The 22,716-nt window shown below is 49.3% G+C and overlaps 7 protein-coding genes across 7 annotated transcripts; 4 read left to right on the plus strand and 3 right to left on the minus strand.

Annotated features, from left to right (window-relative positions):
• The first annotated feature begins 97 nt into the window (after positions 1 to 97).
• Positions 98 to 3,689, plus strand: GGS22DRAFT_154620 (uncharacterized protein). The gene is made up of 4 exons (XM_047960072.1): positions 98 to 497; positions 1,071 to 1,230; positions 1,286 to 1,397; positions 1,456 to 3,689. Exons 1-4 carry the CDS (start codon positions 492 to 494, stop codon positions 3,251 to 3,253), a joined length of 2,076 nt encoding a protein of 691 aa, XP_047821776.1. The 5' UTR covers positions 98 to 491; the 3' UTR covers positions 3,254 to 3,689.
• A 224-nt stretch (positions 3,690 to 3,913) lies between these two features.
• Positions 3,914 to 5,403, minus strand: GGS22DRAFT_154622 (ubiquinone/menaquinone). Its single transcript, XM_047960073.1, has 2 exons — positions 4,943 to 5,403; positions 3,914 to 4,874 (listed from the first exon to the last, which is right to left on the minus strand). The coding sequence occupies exons 1-2, from the start codon at positions 5,260 to 5,262 to the stop codon at positions 4,217 to 4,219; spliced, it is 978 nt and encodes a 325-aa protein (XP_047821777.1). The 5' UTR covers positions 5,263 to 5,403; the 3' UTR covers positions 3,914 to 4,216.
• Positions 5,404 to 5,618: 215 nt separating this feature from the next.
• Positions 5,619 to 6,403, minus strand: GGS22DRAFT_154623 (uncharacterized protein). The gene has a single exon (XM_047960074.1). It carries the CDS (start codon positions 6,116 to 6,118, stop codon positions 5,660 to 5,662), a length of 459 nt encoding a protein of 152 aa, XP_047821778.1. The 5' UTR covers positions 6,119 to 6,403; the 3' UTR covers positions 5,619 to 5,659.
• Positions 6,404 to 6,980: 577 nt separating this feature from the next.
• Positions 6,981 to 8,541, plus strand: GGS22DRAFT_90737 (2-oxoisovalerate dehydrogenase alpha subunit mitochondrial precursor). Its single transcript, XM_047968392.1, has 2 exons — positions 6,981 to 7,662; positions 7,716 to 8,541. The coding sequence occupies exons 1-2, from the start codon at positions 7,063 to 7,065 to the stop codon at positions 8,487 to 8,489; spliced, it is 1,374 nt and encodes a 457-aa protein (XP_047821779.1). The 5' UTR covers positions 6,981 to 7,062; the 3' UTR covers positions 8,490 to 8,541.
• A 693-nt stretch (positions 8,542 to 9,234) lies between these two features.
• On the plus strand, positions 9,235 to 17,310 carry GGS22DRAFT_154627 (uncharacterized protein). Its single transcript, XM_047960075.1, has 7 exons — positions 9,235 to 9,359; positions 9,533 to 10,115; positions 10,876 to 11,235; positions 11,339 to 11,439; positions 11,502 to 16,373; positions 16,431 to 16,580; positions 16,635 to 17,310. Exons 2-7 carry the CDS (start codon positions 9,949 to 9,951, stop codon positions 16,829 to 16,831), a joined length of 5,847 nt encoding a protein of 1,948 aa, XP_047821780.1. The 5' UTR covers positions 9,235 to 9,359; positions 9,533 to 9,948; the 3' UTR covers positions 16,832 to 17,310.
• On the minus strand, positions 17,311 to 19,443 carry GGS22DRAFT_154630 (putative toxin biosynthesis protein). The gene has a single exon (XM_047960076.1). The coding sequence runs from the start codon at positions 18,908 to 18,910 to the stop codon at positions 17,477 to 17,479; it is 1,434 nt and encodes a 477-aa protein (XP_047821781.1). The 5' UTR covers positions 18,911 to 19,443; the 3' UTR covers positions 17,311 to 17,476.
• A 281-nt stretch (positions 19,444 to 19,724) lies between these two features.
• Positions 19,725 to 22,684, plus strand: GGS22DRAFT_197865 (uncharacterized protein). Its single transcript, XM_047966049.1, has one exon. The coding sequence runs from the start codon at positions 19,953 to 19,955 to the stop codon at positions 22,401 to 22,403; it is 2,451 nt and encodes an 816-aa protein (XP_047821782.1). The 5' UTR covers positions 19,725 to 19,952; the 3' UTR covers positions 22,404 to 22,684.
• The last annotated feature ends 32 nt before the right edge of the window (positions 22,685 to 22,716 follow it).

Consider the following 22,716-nt stretch of genomic DNA (forward strand, 5'->3'; position numbering starts at 1 on the left):
ATCACACAGTGGATCGAGGCTGAAGCTCTTAGCCAATGATAAATTAGTACAGCTTGTGATTGTCGCGACTTCCCTATCCCCAGTCGAACTTTTTGACACCCCAAACCTTCGTTCACTTAACTGGCGCCTCGAAAATTCAAAAGTTTCCGAGCTTCCTTCATCATACTTCAACACTTTTGTGCCCGACGGTTTCCCTCACCGATCCTACCCTTTTCATCGTCGCGATTCCCTCAATTCTTGAACCATTATTCTTTTTTTAAGATACCCTTACTGTTCTCGTTGTTGAACCGCACCTTGACCCGTCTCTCGTTCTGGTCGAGCCACTTTGCTGGCATTTAAGCTACGATCACGCACACGCGCATCGTCTACGAATCGTCTACAATTTCCATTCTTCAATTCTCGATTCCGTGCACAAACCTCACGATCGTCGCCGGTGATATAATTCTACCATCGCCAATAGACATTATCCTTCAACTGCGGAGCACCACCTCATGGCAGTAAGTGATACTACCTATTTTGCTAATTCTTAATTATTCGTTCGTGTTGGGATCATCATATCATAAGATGGGCAAGCTTCCTCTTTGAATACCATCACCTACACATTTCCCTTGCTTCTCTGTATATTAGTTATATCATTTGTGGTATTGATCCATCCTCTCAATATCCTGCCCGTCATGTTTCCCAACGCCCATTCAGATCCTCAACCCTACTCCCATTCTGCTCTTGCAGTAGGGCCTGTTGCACCTGAGGCTTTGATGCCTCATCCACCTTGTCATCACTCCACCACGACTGCTTCTCAGCTTCCCCCCCTCCCAATTCATCCGAATTTGCCATATTACCACCGCCACTGGTGGATGCCCTGTCATCGCACTCCCCAACCGCACAATCCCCAGTGGGAGAATGCGCCTACCATAGCTCTTCGTCATCGGCGTCGCGATACTGATCGCGAATCTAATGTCTTTCACCATCGTTTTTTCCGACAACCTGGTCCCCGTAATGCCAGTCTTGCTACATTTAGGCAGCAAGCTTCTACACCTGTACATCGACTAGTGTTTTCTGACCCTTTGCAGTCCCGTAGTTACCAGAACCAGGGCTATATGCCCAACGGCGCTACTAGTAGCCACCCGAACGCTGGCCAGCCAGCTCCCGGCGCTGTTCCTCTTCTCCCGAACCAAGGACGAGTCATCCAATCCGGACCTATTCGAGTTCTGTGCATAGCAGACGTTCGAGGTAAGATATCTTTTTGCTGTGTCGACCTATTAGGGAGCTAATCGTCGTGTTGCAGGTAATCTACGATCCTTGAACGAGCTGGCGAAGACTGCACGAGCGGACCATATCATTCATACTGGCGACTTTGGTTTCTACGATGATACGTCATTAGAGCGCATTGCGGAGAAGTAAGATACACATGTTTCAATCGAGGTTTTGGGCGGCGGTCTAACTATTGCGAAACAGGACCCTAAAGCACGTTGCACAGTACTCACCATTAATCAACGAGGAAGTCAAGAAGGCCATTGGCCAAGGTGGGCCAGGCTCTGTCAAGACTCGATTCCCTCCGCAAGAACTTCCTCTCTCTGAGTTGCCACTACTCATCAGCGGCCAAGTCAAACTCGATGTTCCAGTTTACACAGTTTGGGGCGCTTGTGAGGATGTCCGAGTGCTAGAGAAGTTTAGATCGGGAGAGTACAAGGTGCACAACTTGCACATTATCGATGAAGCGCGATCGATGTTGTTGGAGATTGGCGGCGTCAAGTTGCGACTGCTTGGACTTGGTGGAGCTGTTGTCATGCACAAGCTATTTGACAATGGTGAAGGTCGAACCACTATTGCCGGTGGTCAAGGTACTATGTGGACCACACTGCTTCAGATGGGAGAATTGGTCGATACCGCCAATCGTGTCTACGACCCGACCGAGACGCGCATATTCGTTACTCACGCTTCACCTGCCCGTGAGGGTATTCTAAACCAATTATCTGTCAGCCTCAAGGCAGACTTTTCTATTTCAGCAGGCTTGCATTTCCGGTATGGAAGCTCTTACAACGAATTCAGCGTTAATCCAACACTGGATCATTACCGTGGTAAGCTTGCCGCTTCCAAAGCATCGTTCAACGATGTCTGGGAGACGGTGAAGGGGGAAGTTGAGCCTGCTATCCAGCAGAATGAAGCTCAACAGAATCTGCTTCGAAATGCACTGGAGTTGGTTGATAAAATGCCTCGTACCGCTGCTGGTGGAAATCCCTTTGGTGGCCCTGTGACTGGCCCTGGGGCTCAAGGTCAAGTGGACGAGAGTGCGTTCAAGAATATGTGGAACTTCAACTTGGCGGATGCTGCATTCGGTTGGCTTGTTTTGGAGATCCAAGACGGTCGTATCGGCACAGAGATGCGCGCTCAAGGTTTCAACTTCTCTCACCGAGGAGCTAAGCAACAGACCGTCCCCCAAAGTACCCCGTCACCGGCTCCCGGCTTAGCCCCAGCAGCTCCAGCAGCTTCTGTACCCCCAGCAACGACGTCTACCCCTGGAATTTCTGGCCCGCAGAGAATCCCCTCAGCCGCAGGACAACAAGTCAAGTCTAATACTGCCACTCCGTTATTACCCCCTAAATCCGCTACCCCGAAGCCGACTTCCTCATCTCCGGCTCCTAGCGCGGCCGCCGGCAAGGAGAATGAGAAGCCCGCAGGTGCCAACGGCTCAACTAACGGGCCGGATACTGTCCCATCACCCGCGCCCCGCACTCCTGCCGACAGTATCATCGGCCTCTTTGTGATGAATGTGCAAAGCGACGAACAGGCTCGTGAAATCTTCCCCGAAGAACACAAGGTGAAGATTGCCAAGATTGAGAAATGGGGGAATAACTCGAACAATAAGGTTGTTCACTTCCACACCGTGGAGGATCGGGAGGTTGCGTATACCAGTCTCTCTGACGAGTTCAAGGTCCGTCATTCTGAAGATCGTTCTCGTCCCTTGGTAAAGATCTTCCAGCCTCGCGAGAGCAAGCAGATCTTTGGAGGACGAGGAGCCGGCACCTGGGGAACTGGTCGTGGTCGGGATAACGCTAGCGGATATCGCAGTGCTGGTGACCGTGGCGCCCTTAGTGGTGGCGAAAGCGGACCGGAAACTGGTCGTCAACGCGGCCGAGGAGGGGCGCGAGGTGGTAGAGGTGATCGAGGGGGTAGAGGCGGACGTGGCGGTCGTGGAGGTATGGGCAAGGGTGAGGGCGGAACTGCCTCCCCAGCTCCCGCTGGCGACTCGTAGACAACCCGTCGACTTCGCCCCCTACTCTATCGCCCATATACATTCTACTAATGACCTCGCGTGAGACCGCGCGAATTTTTGCTTGTTCTGTGGCACTACGCCACGAAACAACTTTCTCGTCGATTTTTTTTTACCAGGTGGAGTTCAGAGATTCTGCCGGCCTGCGAAGGAAGTTTTTTTTAGGGGAAAAAACGTAAGGGGGACTCTGTCATATGGTCGGACGGACGTGGATTCGGTTTACGCGATAGCTCATCGGCTGAAGCCACTATTCTCTCGGGTTGTGCCAGTTATCTGTTTTCGCAACCATCGCAGGCAAAAGGGGATCGGTGTGTTTCTTGTGACCTATTTTTTCCGATAACCCGGACCGTACTGGACGGGAATCATTGAGATAGGTTCTGGCCAATGCAACCGTACGAATGGATTATTGAGAAACCTGTATGCGTCTTCATTGTGACTTGTGATTGTGAATATGTTTTGATTGGGTAGGCGAGTGGAACTTGACTCGTTGAACCTACTAGACAAGAAAGCTTCATGAACGGAATCTGTAAATGGGAGGCTTGTTACTTGACAGGAGGGCTCTCACATTCCAGTTTTCAAGGCTTGAATTACGAATTAGATCATAGTCACGACACACATAATTACCATATCTAGGTATTCAAGTTCATAGCTTCTGCATGCCTTGGCTATATGCAAGTTCTTATTAGGGGAGAGTTATGCGGAACGAGCCGCACCAGATCTACTCTAGTTACTATGGTACAATGAGTATTCTCAAAGACTAGGACCAGATCCCCCCCCCCGGTCCCTTTTCTCTTCCTTTTGTCTATGGCCCCGGTGCCATCGAGGGCGAACGGATAATATAGGTAGTGTGATATACAAGCCTCTCCCCTTTACCCTTTCCCTTCTCCTTTTTATCGGCGGCTCTTAAGCCTATCTGTGTACATAATAGGAAGACTAGAGACCAAATCATAGCGGCTTCATCCCCTTATGTATAGCAGCAACACCACCAGTCAAGTTCTCAAACCCCTCGCCGCCAACAACGAAGCCGGCGTCCTTGATCATATCGCGGAACTGCTCCTGCGACGGGAAGCGCTCGATGCTCTCGACTAGGTATTGGTAGGAATCGCGGTCGCCGGCGACGAGCTGGCCGATCAGGGGAATGGCGCTGAAGCTCCATCGCTTGTAGACGGCGTCGAAGAGCGAGGACTGCACCTTGCTGAACTCGAGACAGGCGAATACGCCGCCGGGTTTCAGCACGCGGTACGCTTCCCGCAGGGCTGCGGGGATGTTGCTGAAGTTGCGGATGCCGAAGGCGACGGTGTATAGGTCGATGGAGTTGGGGGCGATGGTTGGGGGGAGAGCGGTGGCGTCGGCTTCGAGGAAGGAGAGGTTGGATTGTTGGGAGGCGGGGAGGCTGGAGGAGCGCGATTTGCCGACTGCGAGCATGGAGGGGTTTATGTCGGAGATGGTTACGTGGACCCCGGGGTTCGCGTTGAGGGTGTGTGCGTGATGAAGCATCCGGAAGGCGATGTCGCCTGTGCCGCCGGCGATGTCGAGGATGCGTTGGGGTTTGGGGGGGATGCTGGAGGAGAGGCCCGGGTTGAGGGATGAGACGAAGTGGTCCCTGGGGTTGTTAGCTTGGGTTTGTACTTGCTGGATTAGGGGGGAAATGTGAGGGAGGGAGTAACGTACTTCCAGACTCGATGCCAGCCGAAGGACATCAGGTCGTTCATGCGGTCGTAGGACTCGGCTACACTGTGAAAGACACCGGCTACTCGCTCCGTCTTCTCGGACTCGGAAAAGCCGTCCTGGAAGCCAAAGTGCGTTGTTCCGTCTCTGTTGATCTTACTGTTGGTGTCATTGTTGCCGGAGAGTTCGGGTCGTCGGTTGTGTATCGTTGTGGTGAATAGTCTTGCATGTCGAGACGGAGAAGCGAAAGAAGAGCAATTAGAGTGTCTCGAGGTTCGTAATGTTCGTGAAGCTGCGCGAAGGACTGTTGAGCGAGCGGCCATGATTATGCGCAGTTTTCGGCCGTCGCCAGTACTCGGGGGTGGGATTCTGCAGTGGTGAATTGGTGGTTAGCATCGACCGGCCGAAAGGTGTGAAGCTACGGTCAAAAATTGCTGATCGGACGGGGCGTGGGACGATCAAGTCCGGCATGTGCTATGTGGGGGTAGCTTCGGGGGTCACTTCCGTGAAGCGAGAGATCTAGGCGAGAGGTACTAGCCACAGTGGATCATGTATGTTCCACCGAACTAAGCCCCAGGTCTAGGATGAAGGGTGTAGGGGTCCGGTGCCAAGACTTTGGAGGTTTAAATATCTGGGGTATTGGAGACAATTGGTAGATTTGAATCTCTCACGTCCCAACCTTCGAACACATACACGCATATAGGCAATATAAATAGGCACTTACCAACCGACCACGGCCACAGTAGACGAAGTCTGCCTCTGTCCGACTGCTTCGCTTACTTCGCTCGCCTCTGTGGTCTGTTCTCGCTGACTTTCTTCGGTCTGTTGCTGCTGGCTCTCGTGGGTCGCCGCCGATGGTTCACTTGGTTGAGTGGACTGAGTAGGTTGATCTGCTTGGCTTTCCTGGTTCGTATCACTTGCACCGTTTGTACCTCTTACACCACTGCCGCCGCCTCCTCCCAAGTTTAACTGCCTCGCCTGCTCCGCTGCTTCGAATCTCTCAAGTACCTCTTCGCCGTGCCGTTGTCGTTGTAGGAACTCTCTTTCAGCTCGCTTGTTGCGGAACATAGCCAAGCCGAAATACTTGGCCGACGAGATGCCCCCGTAGAGGGCAACAGTGATCGCGAGCACGAGGAAGAAGACCAGGAGAGCCGCTCCGACGTTCTCTCCTACGCTCATCTTGAAGGATGCTGATGGGTCGGATCTTCTCTTGCTGAATAAATACAAGGATCAAGTGTATTAGTAATCGAAACAAGACTCGAGATAATCTTGTATTATCCCAACTGCAGGATGGATTTAAGATGATAGGGTAAGTAACGAGAGGTGCGGTGTTATTAAGAAAACTTTATAAGGTAAGTGGAGAGAAATGAATTGGGGAATGGCAAAATTAAAAAGAACTGTCTGCCTTGAAGGTTTTCATCTTCAAGTAGAAAACATAGAATAGACGGAGTTGATTGTGTTGCTACAGGAGCATACGAGTTCGAAGTGAACGGTATAAATCACGGTTTGGGATTTGTTGTTTTTCAAGCACCTAAGTCGTAACGTGTCGTCCTATGTGCACAAAGTAGGTGTGCCTAGTTCCGGTATTATCTACCTGCGGTTCGCACACTACCAGCGCGTTATTTGAATTTACTGTTAACTTAACGAGTGACTCATATTATACAATTGTTAGATGATTCTACAAGATGGACGTACGTAGGCGACGTAGGTAGGAAACATCCATCGATATTCTGTCAACTACCTACTAGGTAGAGACTTCATATAAGTACCTAACTACATATCTTATATCACTACCCAGTATATTAGGTATCGGAAGATAACCTTAGGTCTTATATGAGAAAATAATATGAATCGGACCATAACTATAACCTTCCAATTTAACGTGCTGAGAATCAATGGATTACATAATACTTTTGGTAGATATTAAAAGCCGGAGATCCCTCTCGGTCTGGACCGGCCTTCGCTTTACGCCGGCTTAAGTGACGTCGTTAACCTCGGATTCCCGTCTATCATTTGGGAATGTCAGATCAACAATCATACAGTCAATTCTTTCTCTTTAAGTCCAATTGCAATTTAAAAACTACTTAAGTACTTCATTCCTAAAATGTTATAGTTTCGCGAAGATGAAACCACACATATTCCTAAGAGCATCGATGCGGAGAGCCTTAAGCTCTTCACCCCGCGGTTCTTATTTCCGTTCCCCTAAATTCCAGCATTCGATTATCCGACCTTCCAGCAGCATATCCCAACGACTTGGTTCGAAGCACGTATCCTTCCCGGGCGCCGTTAAAAGTGAATTCACGCATGATCTCAAATACGTATTACCCGGCGACCTTCCTGCCTTGCCAACGTATCGAGCAGTCGGTCAAGATGGCGAGATTGTCGATCCTTCGTTTGAGCCGGATCTTAGCGAAGAGGAGATCATAAAGGTGTATAGGACCATGCTGACTATTTCAATAATGGATCCCATCATGTTCGACGTACAGAGGCAGGGCCGTATAAGCTTTTACATGGTATCGGCTGGTGAAGAAGCTATTAGTATCGGATCAGCCTCGGCCTTAGATAATGAAGATGTGGTCTTCTGCCAATATCGCGAACAAGGCATTTTTGCTTACCGGGGGTTCACCTTGAGGCAATTCATGAACCAACTATTTGCAAATAAGAGCGATATCGGGAAAGGCAGAAATATGCCTGTACATTACGGCAGCAAAGAGCTCAACATAGTATGTTTGGGTCTATCTACATATCAGACCAAATAGCTAACCCTCCCACGTAGCACACGATTTCATCAACCCTAGCGACACAGATACCACAGGCATCAGGTGCGGCCTATGCTCTTAAAATGCAGCGTATAAATGATCCGTCTCTACCTCCTCGTGTAGTAGCCGTGTATTTCGGTGAAGGTGCTGCGAGCGAAGGCGATTTTCACGCCGCATTAAATATTGCTGCCACACGCTCTTGTCCTGTCATTTTTATATGCCGAAACAATGGCTATTCAATCTCAACACCAATTCTAGACCAATACCGAGGTGATGGTATTGCTAGTCGGGCAATCGGATATGGAATTGATACTGTGCGAGTTGACGGGAATGACTTTTGGGCTATGAGAGAAGCAACCAAGAAGGCGAAAGAGATGGCCCTTGAAGATGGAGGCAAACCAGTCTTGATAGAAGCAATGAGCTATCGCGTTAGTCACCATAGCACTTCTGACGACTCCTACGCATATAGAGCAAGGGTAGAAGTCGAAGATTGGAAGCGCCGAGATAACCCTGTTACGAGATTACGGAAATACATGGAAACGAAGGGAATCTGGGACGAGTCCAAGGAGAGAGATGCCAAGGAAAGTATCAAACGGGATATTTTAAAAGCGTTCTCGGAAGCAGAGCGAGAAAAGAAGCCAGAAATTCGAAATATGTTTGAGGACGTATATGAGGAGATGACCCCTGATTTGAAGGATCAGATGGAACGGTTGAAACAGCACTTGGAGAAATACCCTAACGAGTATGACTTGGGTGAATTTGAAGAAGGCATCAACAGTTTGAAGGCATAGATAAGATTTATAATTCTAATTATATTTAGCAAGTTGAACAAACCCATGGATTATAGCAAATCTATATACTGATAAGCGCTGTCGAACATCGTGAAGCTGCCCAATTTTTCAGCATCATTTGATACTGGTGAATTGGATAAGGGTATGTACGTTATTAATAGGTACCTACTTTAAGCCCATATCTTGTCTTCATTACGTGACGATGAATCCAAATGTCCCTAAACGTTATGATTGGTAGAAACCCCAAGATAACCAACGCCTGTAAGCCACGTCGAACAAAAAGAAATGGGGAACTTGACAAAATTTTACAAGAGCTCTCATCCTATCAATTTAGGAGAAAAGTGCAAAGGAGCTCCCTTGATATCTTGTGCAATAGGCATTTGCTCATATGGTGGTACTTGTGTTGAAGCTCAAGTTCTCAAGAGTCAACATGATTAAATAAATATGAGTGGAAAAGGTGATGTCATAATTTGTATACGGTGTTTAGGAAGTACATGTACTATAGGTACATACATGGCAGACCCAGCTCATACTTATTAGTGCAAGCATTAGAAAGCAAGATGTAGGTCTAGGTACCTATGTACCTAGTAATTATGAGAAAGCTCCCACATAATAGCGAGGTACTTAATTGATAACGGCTAGCTGCTGTTATCGTTCCTCTAGCGGAATCTAATAGGTAACAAGTAAGTGTTCATAATGACACCCCTTTCACCAAATCGTCAATACATCATATAGTGCCTACAGCATTCAAGGTTGAAGTCCATAGTACCTACTAGGTAGTAAAGCTCAACGATACTAGGTACATTATTCGCACACATACGGTTTAGGTCGTATATTTCGATTCGAGCTTATCAACATTAAAGTTACTTAGTAAGTTGGTCTTTTTAATTACACACCCGTTACACCGTTAATAAAGCATCTTACACCCTCTACCCGCACGAACTGCTACGGCTGGCGCCCGGGTCTAAGTAAATTCTGGCACAACGCACACACCACATACACCACACAACCCACTCATAACCCACCTTTACTTATGTACATAGCCCAACCATCCAGCCGCCCGCCGATGCATCTTCGAATGAACCTCCTCCGATAAAACGTCCAACTACATACGTCTTAAAACTTCGACGAGAAAGACGACGACAACGAGAGCGACGACATATTTGTCTCGGTCAAATTGATTTTATTAACTTGATTTGTGACAGGTTGATGGAATAATCCGCATTCGTATCCGCAAAGCCGAATACGTATTGAATCGTGGTCAATCGATTCTGACGACATACTTTTATCCCACTTCCATTTCCACTTTCTTGTCCGAATCTGTGGGACAAGTATATTACAGAGAGGAAAAGAGAAGGACGACGAAGAACCGAATATAGTCATAACCAATCAAGCGAGCGACACGAAATATTCGAATTCATCGAAGACCTACCTGCCGCCGTGCCTCATGGCGTAACTCATGGCAGACCGAACACCCTCTGCTGCGAACCCGCGCTCTAGATCGGCAGTCGATAACGGTCCTCAAGCAGCGCGACTTCCTCCTCTACCAGACCTGAACCCGAACTTGAATTTGCGATCGGCCGTTCCTACCTCGCCAGCATACTCGAACTCATCATTATCACCCAGGTACGATACATGTCCAAACTTTCAATCAATCAATCATGCTTTCCACCTTCCTCAGACTGTGAATCATCCAAACACAATCATCTACGTACACTATACCTTGGTACATTTACGTCCCGAGGCACCACTTTATTTTTTTTAAACCCCATATCAAACATCGATATTCTAAGCCTTCATTTTCGTCCTCCCCATCATCCCGAACTCATTTGATTTTACCATCCACCTACCCACCAATCGTTACCCTCTACATCAATTCTTCCCACTATAGCACTTACGGCTTCGTCGTGATCAATCATTCTTTAATACGACAATAGCTCTCGGCTAGTGCCGTATAGTTAACCTCTAAATATTCGAGGGAGAGGGGTACCAGCTTCTGGACGTTGAGCATCGTCTAGTTGATGTCTTGATGCATACCTCATTCCCGTGCCTTCTTTGTTGCAGCTTTACCTACCTAGTAGGTAGTCACAATTATTCACCTGCGCCGAGCATATCTGTTGGCCGGTAGTCGCAGCGGCCTTAGGCAACGCTCGGGTGAATTTGTTGTCACCTTAACTACCATTACTTCTACGAGATTTAGTCTCAACTTCCGTCCCACTGTCCAAGCTTCTGATGTGAGGCAAGGCTTATCAAAATCACTCTCACTTACCTCATTTTAACATAAGCCTCCTCCTTCTTGCTTGCTTCTTGCTTTCAACTCTTTCTTTTCGAGTCCGACTACATTTTTTCGCATGCGGACTTCATAACAAGTACTCATGTCTTCCAGAGTCACCCGCTCCTCTGCGCGCAACGCAGCGAGCCAAGGAGCACCATCAGCAGACCCATTTGCTGGTCAAGCTTCTGGCAACCAATCTGCCCGAGCCAACACGAGCAGTGTTGCCGAGGCGAACGTAAACCAATCCCCACAGAACTCGAGACCGACGTCATCGCGAAAGAGAAAGCCGTCCCCCACAGAAAACAACTCACCCAAGCAACAACCACACACCGAACCACTTTCCTCTACACGTAGACCTAAGAGGCAGAAGGTGTCTGAGTCGACCCCCGAAACTACCCCCGCCACTACTACCGCATCTCCTTCAAGGAAGAGGAAAGGGAAGAATACTGCTTCCATGTCTAGTCCTACTGGGTACGCTTTATTATTTTCTTTTGTTCTTATTCTCTCGAGTAACCCACAATCCCCATTTTGTTATTATTGGAAATACATGATAATTAATGTTTGTCTCTGATAGCTCCGACCCACCCCCACCCGCCGCCAGAATGCAGGACTCTACCTCAGCCTCATCTAGCCGCAAATCAAGCCGTAACAAGAAGGGCGTTCCAGCAGTTCAAGGTACGGAATATTTCCTTGGTCGGATTGAAGAACTCTTTTGGTACTTACTCTTTTCCAATTAGATCAATCTATCTCAGCTGCTTCTAGCTCTACACGGAGATCGAAGCGAACGTCTAGCAATCATCCCCCGCCCCCCCCTGATGCAGACACGACTATGACGGGAACTAAGGAGCATGAGGATGAGACAGAGCCTCCGCCTCCACCTCCGCCTCCTCCTGCGCACGACCCCGATGACGAAAACAGTGATGAGAACGATGATGATGACGATGAACCTCACCGTCATTATGACGACGATCCATTTGGCGGTTTCGGTGGTCCTCACGGTTCGGGTCTCTCTAGCACTCTTAGAGCACTGACTGGTATGATGTCTGGTATCTCTTCGAGACTACGCGACATTCTTCACAATCTTAGGCAGAAGGAGGATCCGACTATACAGCTCCTGGCCTTACAAGAACTAGCCGAAATCCTCCTTGTTTCCAATGAGGACAACTTGTCGGGTCATTTCTCGCCCGACGCTTTTGTGAAGGAGTTGGTGACCCTGATGCAGCCTAACGAGATTACCGGCGAAGAAAATTCCGAGATTATGCTCCTCGCATGCCGATGTCTCGCCAATCTGATGGAGGCTCTTCCAGCAAGCGCTGCCAACGTGGTATATGGCGGTGCTGTTCCCATTCTATGCCAGAAGCTTCTGGAGATTCACTATATCGATCTCGCGGAGCAAGCTCTTAGCACATTGGAGAAAATCTCCGTGGAATATCCTACAAGCATTGTCAGGGAAGGCGGCTTGACGGCTTGTCTTACTTATCTGGATTTCTTCCCTACAGGTACACAGCGGACTGCTGTTACCACCGCCGCAAACTGCTGTCGTAACATTCCAGAAGATTCGTTCAACGTCATTACTGGAGTTATGCCAATTCTCCTTAATGTGCTGAATAGTAGCGATCAACGAGTTGTTGAGCAAGCCTCGCTCTGTGTCACTCGTATAATTGAGAGCTTCAAGTACCAATCATCGAAACTGGAGCAGCTTGTCAGTGTGGACTTGCTCAAAGTTATCTTGAGACTTCTAGTCCCGGGTACCACGAATCTCATTAGCGCCAATATCCATACACAATTTCTCCGTGTATTGGCGATTACTGCTCGTGCCAGCCCAAGCTTGTCTGCAGAGCTCTTTAAGTTGAATGTAGTCGAAACACTCTACCAGATCCTCACGGGCGTCTCTCCCCCTAGTGAGACGGAAGATGTCGCTTCGAGGCTAGATAGTGTGGTGATAATGCAGGCACTGATCCACCGTCCACGCGAGCAGATTATCGAGACGCTCAATGTCGTCTGCGAATTACTCCCGGGTCTCAAATTCAACGATGGCTCGGTAGCCCTGTTTGCTGCCGATCCTGAGCGTACGCTTGCGTCAACTCTCGGGGCTCATAGGAAGACATCCAACGAGAAGAGAATAGAACTACTTGACGAATGCAAGGACCAAGTCAGAAGATTTGCGCTGATCCTATTTCCTACTTTGACGGACGCATTTTCAAGCACTGTGAATCTGAGCGTGCGACAGAAGGTGCTCAACGCCCAATTGAAGATGCTATCCAATCTGGACAGGGACATTCTCGTCGACGCCCTGAAAGCAGTTCCCTATGCCTCATTCCTGGCTGCTATACTCTCTCAGCAGGACCATCCGTCGCTTGTCATGTCTGCCGTTCAGATCACGGAACTTCTTCTAAATCGCCTAGACGATATCTACCGCTACCAAATTTACCGCGAAGGGGTCGTCATAGAGATAATGAAGCTGGCAGCCGAATACCAAGAACCTGAAAGTAAGGCGGTCGAGACACCACAAGACCACAGTATGGCATCTGGAGACGAAGGTGACAGGGTCTCCATACATAATGGATCCGATGATGAGGATGAAGAGGAGCACGAAGATGACGATGAAGAAGAGGAGGAGAACGATGAGGACGACCAAGAAAATGATCACCACGACGACGATATGTCCGGCTCCCCCGCTAGTTCAGATGGATCAACTATGTCTGTCGACGGGCCACCGCGCCCTTTTATTGGTGATATTCCATCTATGAAGTCACGCATCGCGGAGACGGCGAAGAAATTCCTGGAGAGTCACGAGACCGAGAAGCATAGTAAGAACATGAGGAAGAAGGCTAAGAAAATTCTTGACGATCTTGAGTTACTAGCTACTGGGCTTGACGAGTTCTATCTCCAAAGGACTGCTAAAGATCTTTCTCCAGCCACCGGGACAGCTCTTTTTGAACGGCTCGCGTCCTATTTCGATGCGGATGTACTTGATAGTGTGACGAGCGCCGAATTGCTTGCATCGGGTCTCGTACGTATCTTGGAAGAGGTTTTCAGTAACCCTGACGAGACACTAGCCAATGCCGCAAGAGCTTCGTTCCTCGAAGTGTTTATGGGTCGTTATGTCAGCTCGCGGCCAAAGACTGCAACTGCGGATTCTCCCATCACGCCTTTCAGTATTCTCATCCATAAACTCCAAGATCTTCTCAGCCGATCAGAGCATTTTGAGGTCATTACCGTCCACCACAGTACATTTGATGGCAATCGCAGCAGCGCCGCGTCAATGTTGGCGAAGCAGATTAGACTTCGATTGGTCGCTGACGATGATTCCGACATTCCTCGCTCTTTCCGAAGTATCAATGTCCATATTCATGCCATTGCCACATTCAAGGCTCTCGACGACTGGTTACGACCTCGAATAAGTCTTCACGAGCGCCCCCGCGGCCCTAGGTCTCGTGAAGGGTTAACAAGGGCATTAGCTGCAATGGCCAGCTCAGCAGGGATACCACCTATACCATCTGCTGAGCGCCTTACCGAACGACTGAGAACCTCTGCCGAGCGATTAGCATCCGGATATCCGAGCGACCCGCCCCCGATTCCGACGCAGGCTTCTGGCTCTCGTCCTCCACGAAGATCCAAGTCAAGACAGCCAGGCCAGCCCGATACGCCGTCTAGTGCGACGTCGACTCCGAGCTCTGGCCGAGAGAAGGCCATTCTTCGTAGATCAGCTCGGCGCCAACCCGCACAAGCAAGCGAATCACAAGCCCCCCCTCCCCCTCCGCCGCCACCCGAGGACGATGAGGATTTGCAGAATGCATTAGAATGTGCGGATGAAAAGCCGATAACCGACGAGGACGAAGAAGCGGAAGGCGCCGACAGTAGTGCTCTCGACGCTATAGTAGGCGAGCTTGACGAGGATATGGAAGACGCACCCTCATCAGACCCGTCTGCGGTCAACTTAGTGGAGGCTGTCGGTGGGAAGATTACGGCCAGAAAGGAAGATGGGACTCGGGTTCCTACTCCGGCTCAGATTGGATCTGCAAACCTGCCGAGTCGTAGTGCACCACCTCAACCATCAGGGTCTCACCAGACTACTCCAACTCCAACGCCCTCAGCATCTCGCCCACTTTCTTACGCAGCTGCCATTCAGTCCGTACCACAAGACTGGCACATCGAATTCAGCCTCGAAGACCGAGTTATTCCAAACGAGACAACTATCTACCGTGCAGTCCACAACCTTGCTAGCCCTACGGAGGATCATATGGGTCGCAGCGTCTGGTCCACTATGCACGTCATTAAATTCCGTCGGGTTCCGGGGCCACCTCCGGCCGAACCCGTCGGTTTCGGCTCATCCTTTGACGGTTCATCCGATGTGAATGGAGTGCCGGCTTCACTCGCGAACAACCCTACGACTGCGTCCATTCTCCGTTTATTAAACATTCTGCATGACTTGAACGCAAACATTGATGATATCCTAGTAGAGAATAAGAATGCCTTGAAGTTGAATGTGGAACCCCTATCGCAATTTGTCAACACCAAGTTGACTGCCAAGCTCAACAGGCAGCTTGAAGAGCCCCTGATTGTGGCAAGCAACTGTCTGCCGGGTTGGAGTGAGGATCTGGCTCGGCTATATCCTTTCCTCTTCCCCTTTGAAACCCGTCACTTATTCCTCCAGTCGACCTCGTTTGGCTATGCCCGGTCTATGAGTCGGTGGCAGAACGCCCAACAGGAGGAGATATCGCGTCGCGACCGGCGGGACGAGAACCTATTCCTTGGTCGACTTCAACGTCAAAAAGTCCGAATCTCGCGATCAAAGATCCTAGAATCCGCGTTGAAGGTGATGGAACTCTATGGTAGCTCACAGAGCATTCTCGAGGTTGAATACTTTGAAGAGGTCGGAACGGGTCTTGGACCTACTCTCGAGTTTTATTCGACGGTGTCGAAAGAGTTCTCAAAGAAGAAGCTTCGGCTTTGGCGCGATATGGACTCCAACGATTCGGGCGACTTCATCTCCGGATCTACCGGTCTATTCCCTCGACCGTTGAACGACGATGACCCCAGCACCAATGTCATCCTTCAGCTATTCAAGATGCTTGGAAAGTTTGTCGCCCGATCCATGATAGATTCTCGGATCATCGACCTCAACTTTAATCCAATTTTCTTCCGTATCGGCGAAGGTTCTTCTGGCGTAAAGCCTTCGCTAGGCGCTGTTAAGATAGTAGATCCTGGATTGGCTCGCTCTCTGAAACATATCAAGAGGTTTGCTCTTTTAAAGAAGGCTATCGATGAAGACCCTCGTCGCACGCCAGCACAAAAAGTTGCGGATACTGAGAAGATCATCATCGATAACGGAACACTGGAGGATCTGGCATTGGATTTCACGTTGCCCGGATACCCTGACATTGAGCTTACGGCTGGTGGTTCTCACATACCTGTCACAATCTACAACGTTGAGTCATACCTAGAGAAGGTCATCGACATGACTTTATCCCGCGGTGTCAAGCGTCAAGTAGAAGCCTTCCGCGGTGGTTTCTCGCAAGTATTCCCATATTCCGCTCTGAGCGCCTTCACACCCGATGAATTGGTAGCACTCTTCGGGCGTGTCGAAGAAGATTGGTCTCTCGAGAGTAAGTTTCGCTCAGGATTCATCGTTAACGTTTACAAAGCTAACCTGTCTATTCTAGCTCTTATGGACTCAATCAAGGCCGACCACGGTTTCAATATGGATAGCAGAACAGTGAGGAATCTCTTGCAGACGATGAGCGAACTCACCGCTACGCAACGACGCGACTTCTTGCAATTCACTACTGGTAGTCCAAAACTCCCCATTGGAGGTAAGCATTTTGACACCCTCTCTCTTCAGGACCCGTTTTTAACCATCGTCACAGGTTTCAAGAGCTTGACCCCTATGTTCACTGTAGTGTGTAAACCCAGTGAACCGCCTTACACGTCCGACGACTATCTCCCAAGCGTCATGACATGCGTCAACTACCTTAAGTTGCCTGACTATACCAGCATTGATAGCATGAAGCGACAACTCTTCACCGCTATCCGGGAGGGTCAAGGTGCCTTCCATCTCTCTTAATCGCCAGTACGAGGTTTTATGAACAGCAAAGTCCGAACATCACGTATCAATATTGTGATACGTGGACAGCACTGATGAAGGAAAATGAGGCATTGATTTTTTTTCCTTCTTCCCTGTCGTCCTGGCATACCTCACACAGGTCCGCCAGGTTTTTTCTTTTCTTGGCACACCCGCCATAATTCCCTTACGCCCGTCATGAACCTCGACAACGAAGATGGAGGTCGGAACAAGGCACGAGATACGGAAGGGTTGAAAGGGAACGTCTGATGCATGGAAAGGTTGTTTCGGCGTAGGAATGAAACGTGATTCCAGGCGGGATTGAATTTAAGCATCAGACTGGACAGCCCTGGCAAGGACAGTACTTGCTTTGCTTTTACCTTCGCAACCGGGTGGCTTCACGTCTTCTTCATCGGGTAGATAGATTGGTCAATTTGTCTCCAAGTATTGATTTCTAAAACCTCTATCCGTTCCCCCATGATGGTGTCTAGCTACTTCGTCGCCACGCACTGCAAGTCTTAATACAACACCTCATTTCATTAAAAAAAACAAGGGTTATATGTGATAATGACAATTCTTTAAATTGAAATGGGTATGTGTGCCTTGAAGAGGATAATGGTATATGCTAGGCATCCCACGTCGTAATTTCTACAACTTGGACTCAATGCCCACTACGGTCCCATTCCCCTTCCTCGCCGGTGGTCGACCAACATTATCGAGAAATTTCTCGCTCAATGTGGTCTTCTCCCGCGCCGGCAACTTGGTCCATTGTTCGTACTCACGCTCCTGTTCCCGCCACCATCTCATCTCCTTCCCTATCCAAACAGCGGCATGCCGCGCACACTCTGTGGGAATCTCCATGGGGAATAAATGCCCCCTCCCCTCCATAACTACCGAATCTACGCGACCCGCAGCGATTCCACCGGATCCCCCACCGCCCGTCCCGCACGCCTCGGTCTTCTGTTTCCGCGCCTCAGGAACTCCGAGCTCGCTGTCGCCACCGAAGACCCAGAATACGGAGGGTCGTACCTCGGGCAGGTGCTTTAGGATATCGGGGCCCTCGGAACGGTAGAAGGGGAATATCTCGGGGGTTAGCGTGGATGTTACGAGTTTATCTTGCATCTCCGGGTCGAAGTCCGGCGCGCCGACGCGGTCGATGGTTCGGGTTTCCTGGTCGACGTATGGCCATAAAGGTCGGAAGAAGGTGAATACTTCTTGGTGCTTAGTCGTGCGCAGGGTGGCTTTGTCGGAGGTAGGCGATGTCGAGGGGAACAGCGCGGTGGGGGTCGAGCGCACGGCGTGTTGGCTCCAGGCGGCGAGGACGCGCGGGTCCCAGGTTCGGTAGAAGGCGGACTTGTTGAAGGATTCGATCGCTGCTTCTCTGCTAGGCCAGGTTTCGCGTCGGAAGGTCGAGGCTCGCGCTGCGGATTTGCCCGGCCCGTTGCGCTGGAAAGAGAATGTGGTTATGGTGGGGTCGAGGAGGACTAGAGTCGTGAGGAGGCGCGGGTGGAGGAGCGATAGCTTGGTTAGGATCGCGGCGCCGAAACTGTGGCCTATCCCGATCAGCGGGCGTGGCATGTCGGCGCGGAAGACGTTCGTCATGTGTAGTAGGTCGCGCGCGTGGTCGTGCCATGATGGGTCGTTGCCTTGCGTGTTCTCGTTCAGCACGCCGCTGTACCCTTGGTTCGTCACGTCCGCAATCCAGATCCCCCGGATCCGGAACCCGTGCCCGTCTTTCTGCGAGGCTATGGATTGCGCGTGTAGGTCTGCCCATAGTGGCTCGTATAGCTCTTTTGGAAAACCGTTTGCGTGCGCGCCGATTATGGTGATGTCGCCGGGCTGTGGGGTTGGGTTGTCGATCGGTGTGTATTGCTTTATGCTGATGTAGAGCACGTCTTCTTGAGAGCGTGAGGTCGCGCGCGGGTACTCGCGTACGTGTTGCGAGGGGATGACATGCTCTTTTATGTGGAATGGGAAGGTCGTCGACATGGTGGACTTGGTGGTGGTCGAGTAGCCTATACGTCTCGGTAGTTTGGGAAGAGTTGATCGAGGACACGAGGCTCTCAGGATCGCAAGAAGCATAGGCTAAGCTGGTATATGTATGTATGGAGGGTGATAGTCGATGCTACGCAGCTGCGCCGTAGGATGAGGCTTTGGTTAAGCACCCGAGATTATGTTTGGAGGCGTCGAGGATCTAGGTGCTTATAGTCGTGGCACAAGCATTTTACCTGTATGAGGTTGTCTTTTGCTGCGACGGTATTCAGGTTTGCTGCTCTAATTAGTATGCAGATGGTGGCCGATTTAGCCGCGGCTGAGTGCCGTCCTACAGCTCTCGACACCAAGATTCAAGGCACTCGGCCGAGACAAACACGGCTTGTTTCGGTGAACAGCAGGAATGAAATGTACAATTTATATGGCATAGAAATACGGTCAATTCTTGGATGTTTTTTGGTATATTGGATAAATAGATCAATTGAATAGGTTTCTTACAGACTTTACCAATTGAAAGGTACCTATTTGATATTAGAAAGAAGACAAACAAACCTGAAGCTGCCTGGCTGCCTGGATATAAAATATTGGTAAGGGGTTCACAAAAAGCAAGTTGCCGATTCAATGGGATTCAAAGCTGAAAGCCGATCCCGATCTTGCGATCCTTTAGATGCACGTCTGCAGGGGCTGGGGGTAGGTACCTAGTGACATACCTCGGTTCATTCAGGCAGGCAACTGGCAGCGGGACTTGGCGCGGGGATGACAAATTAGTAATTATTGCTTTTATCGGGTGTGGGTATATCTTGTATCACATAGACCCATATTTCTTAATTGATATGTATTTGACGCGAAAGCTTTAATGGTATTTTCTCCACTTTAACACTTAAACCGCGTTTATGACGCATCTTCCTGTCTCGCTTCCCGCACTGCCCCTTACTAACTTCGCACTTGGAAGGTGAATCTTATCTGAACTTGCAAACGATATATCAAATATTCATCTTCAATTCATCATTCTTTTGTACTTACAAGAATATTAACATTTTCAACGAAGACGATAAAATTGGGGATCAATTGTATTCTTTATAGGATTTAGGTATCTATAAGAGCCCATCTAGCTTTTGGCACCTGGGCAACCATGCCACCCCAGACACGATCTCGTGGCAAGTCATCTGCTGGTGGGTCATATAGATCAACTGCTGCAGCTCCCAAGCAACAATTATTTCCAGCACGTCGCAAGCACGTCAAGACTTACGGCCGCCCGAGATCTGCACCCAAAGATCCTAAGCAAGGAACATTAACCCAGATGGACTTCGTTTCGCCCTCCATGCCTGAAGACCTTCTCAACTCGGAGGAAGAAGTTGAAGATGAGAATGAAGATGTTGAAGAGCAAGAGGTCCCTCCTCCTGTAGAAGCCTCTAAGCCTAAGAAGAGAGTCCGAGAATCCCGGCGCAAGACAGCTGGTGATGAATTAGCCACGGATGAGAAGCCAGGAAATACGAAGAGGCGCAAGACTTTAGGAGATGTCCCACCCTCCAACCCTTCAAGTAGCTTCCACACCCAGACTTTGACTCAATTTCTTTCAGTCAAAGGCGAGGATGAGCCATTGATCAATGATTCGGAAGGCGACGATGATGCCGACCTCATAATGGAAACTCCAACGAAGCCAAAAGAACATGCTTCATCTGAGCCTCATGAGACTATGCCAGAACAACAGACTGGAATCAAGTCCTCACTTCCGAGTCTCGCTCAATCCGTTACCCCAACCAACCGTCCACGCAGATCAATTATCCCATCTTCTAGTACAACAATAGATACACCGGGAACAACTCCGATAGCACCGCGTTTTAGCATGGCACAAAACTCGCCTCTGGCTGGAAAATCTACTAACCTCAACGCACCATCACCAATTATCAAGAAACTCAGCAAGACGACGAAGCTAGATGATCGAATAATTCAAGATTCATACAGTACATCTCATAGCTCCCCAGCTACGTCTGTACAGTCGCCGACTGTTAAAGTGACGCCGAGAAAGCAAATTCGGTTCAAGATACCTCCGGAGGATAAAGAGAATTTCACGCCCAACAGATCCGAACCGAAGCCGCCAAAGCCGCCAAGAGGCAACCCAGGTCGAGAACCTATGAAGGAGATTCCGGATTCCCAGTATGATTCCGATGAAACTCATATGGAAGGCGAAGAGGTCGTTAGAGTACACCAGAATGCTCCAGTAAACAATGTCCCTGACATAGATGACACAAATGACATCGACGCCGCGGAGACATGTTACGGTGCTATCGGAGATGAAACACAGGCCGAAATTGACCGTATCCCAGGTTTTGATGAAAGCGACTCTCTAGAGGAAAGCCGATCACGATCAGTTACTCCCACGCCAAAGCCAAGACGGAAACAAAAGCAGATCCTTCATACGTCCCAAGCTGCAAGTGTTCCTGCTATTGATTCGGCTTCAACTTCCATAGTCAAGGAAACGCCTTTATCTTCCCCACGACCAGAACTGCCTGACGAGAATGTGGCAAATACGCATACTCAAGTCTATACTCAAGGCCTCCAGAGTCAACGATTAACTTTAGAAACAATCCGCTCTTTAGGGCCTCAAACTCGCACTTCCGATATCATGGTGTCACTCCATCCCGAACCCTTAGCGAGAATCCTCGACCGTACCAAGGATCACGAATTTAGAAGTTGGAATATACCACATACCGTATGCCGTGTATGGCTTTACTCAACCAAACCGCTTTCTGAGCTGAAATACATGTGTATCCTTACGCCCCCGAAAACACCCGGAGAAATCGAGGACGAGAAGGGAATCGGAAACGCCGAGTTTAATCAAGGAAATCAGTCTGCTAAATTCGCTTATGAAATATTGCAGGTCTATGAACTCAACAATCCGGTTTCTCTAGACGAGATGAAGAATAAGGGTTGGATAGCTGCGGCTCCGCAGAAGTTCATTTGGGTTCCTACGGCAGTTGTTGGAGAACTCACTGCCAATTTGAAGTGCGCTTTATTCGGGGAAGAAGAGCAGGACGCAGAGGACGCGCTCGTGGCAAGCTACCCAAATGTAACCGAGTCACAAGAATTAAACGCACAGCTTCAGAGTGACGTCGATTATTCGACACAGCGCCATTCTCCTGGGAATGTAAATGAAGCGATTCCCTCAACGCAATCGCCAATCAAGTCATCCGGCAAAAAGGGTCAGTCTGGAGATATTAGGGATTTTGCGAAACCGGCTCTACCTAGATTGGCGTCAGGTTCTTCAGTTCGATCACAGCGAGAACCCCTGGGCGAGAGATCGCAAGGGTTAGCTAGACCCTCGCAAGCTACAACAGTCTCGAGCCCTGGCGTATCTCCCGAGAAGTCGCTTCCTCAAGCTATACTCATTCCTAGCGAGGCAACAATTCACAGCATCCATAGCAGCAGTCCAACACCTTATCGGAACACACGAAATAACTCCCTAAGATCTTCACAATTCCTGACGCGAAGCCAGATGCTGCCGGACAGCTTAGTTAACGAGGAAATTCAGGAGCCGCCGCCGATTATATGGGACTCGGAGGACGAGCATTCTGATTCATGAACAATTAGCAAGATTACGGTTTTCGGCGTTCGCGGGGGTATTGCATCGATAAGTCAGGCGTTTACCCTATGACATAGGTGATGAAAAAAGGGGGAGTACTACGCAGTTTGGAGTTCTGGTATGCTAGGCTAGGCTATGATGCTAGGTTTTCTTTCAGGGCACATCGGAATCAGGACAGTAATCGACAGCATTAGATTAGGAGTCAAATATCCTATCTCCTCATGCGCGCTTTTTATGCTGATTGTGGATCAATATTAAATGTTGACCCCAGTGAAATAGTACCTTTTTGCATCTATACATTCTACCTAGTGAA

The sequence above is a fragment of the Annulohypoxylon maeteangense genome (genome assembly GCF_022496945.1).
Source record: "Annulohypoxylon maeteangense strain CBS 123835 unplaced genomic scaffold GGS22scaffold_3, whole genome shotgun sequence".
In the NCBI taxonomy this organism is placed as follows: Eukaryota; Fungi; Ascomycota; class Sordariomycetes; order Xylariales; family Hypoxylaceae; genus Annulohypoxylon; species Annulohypoxylon maeteangense.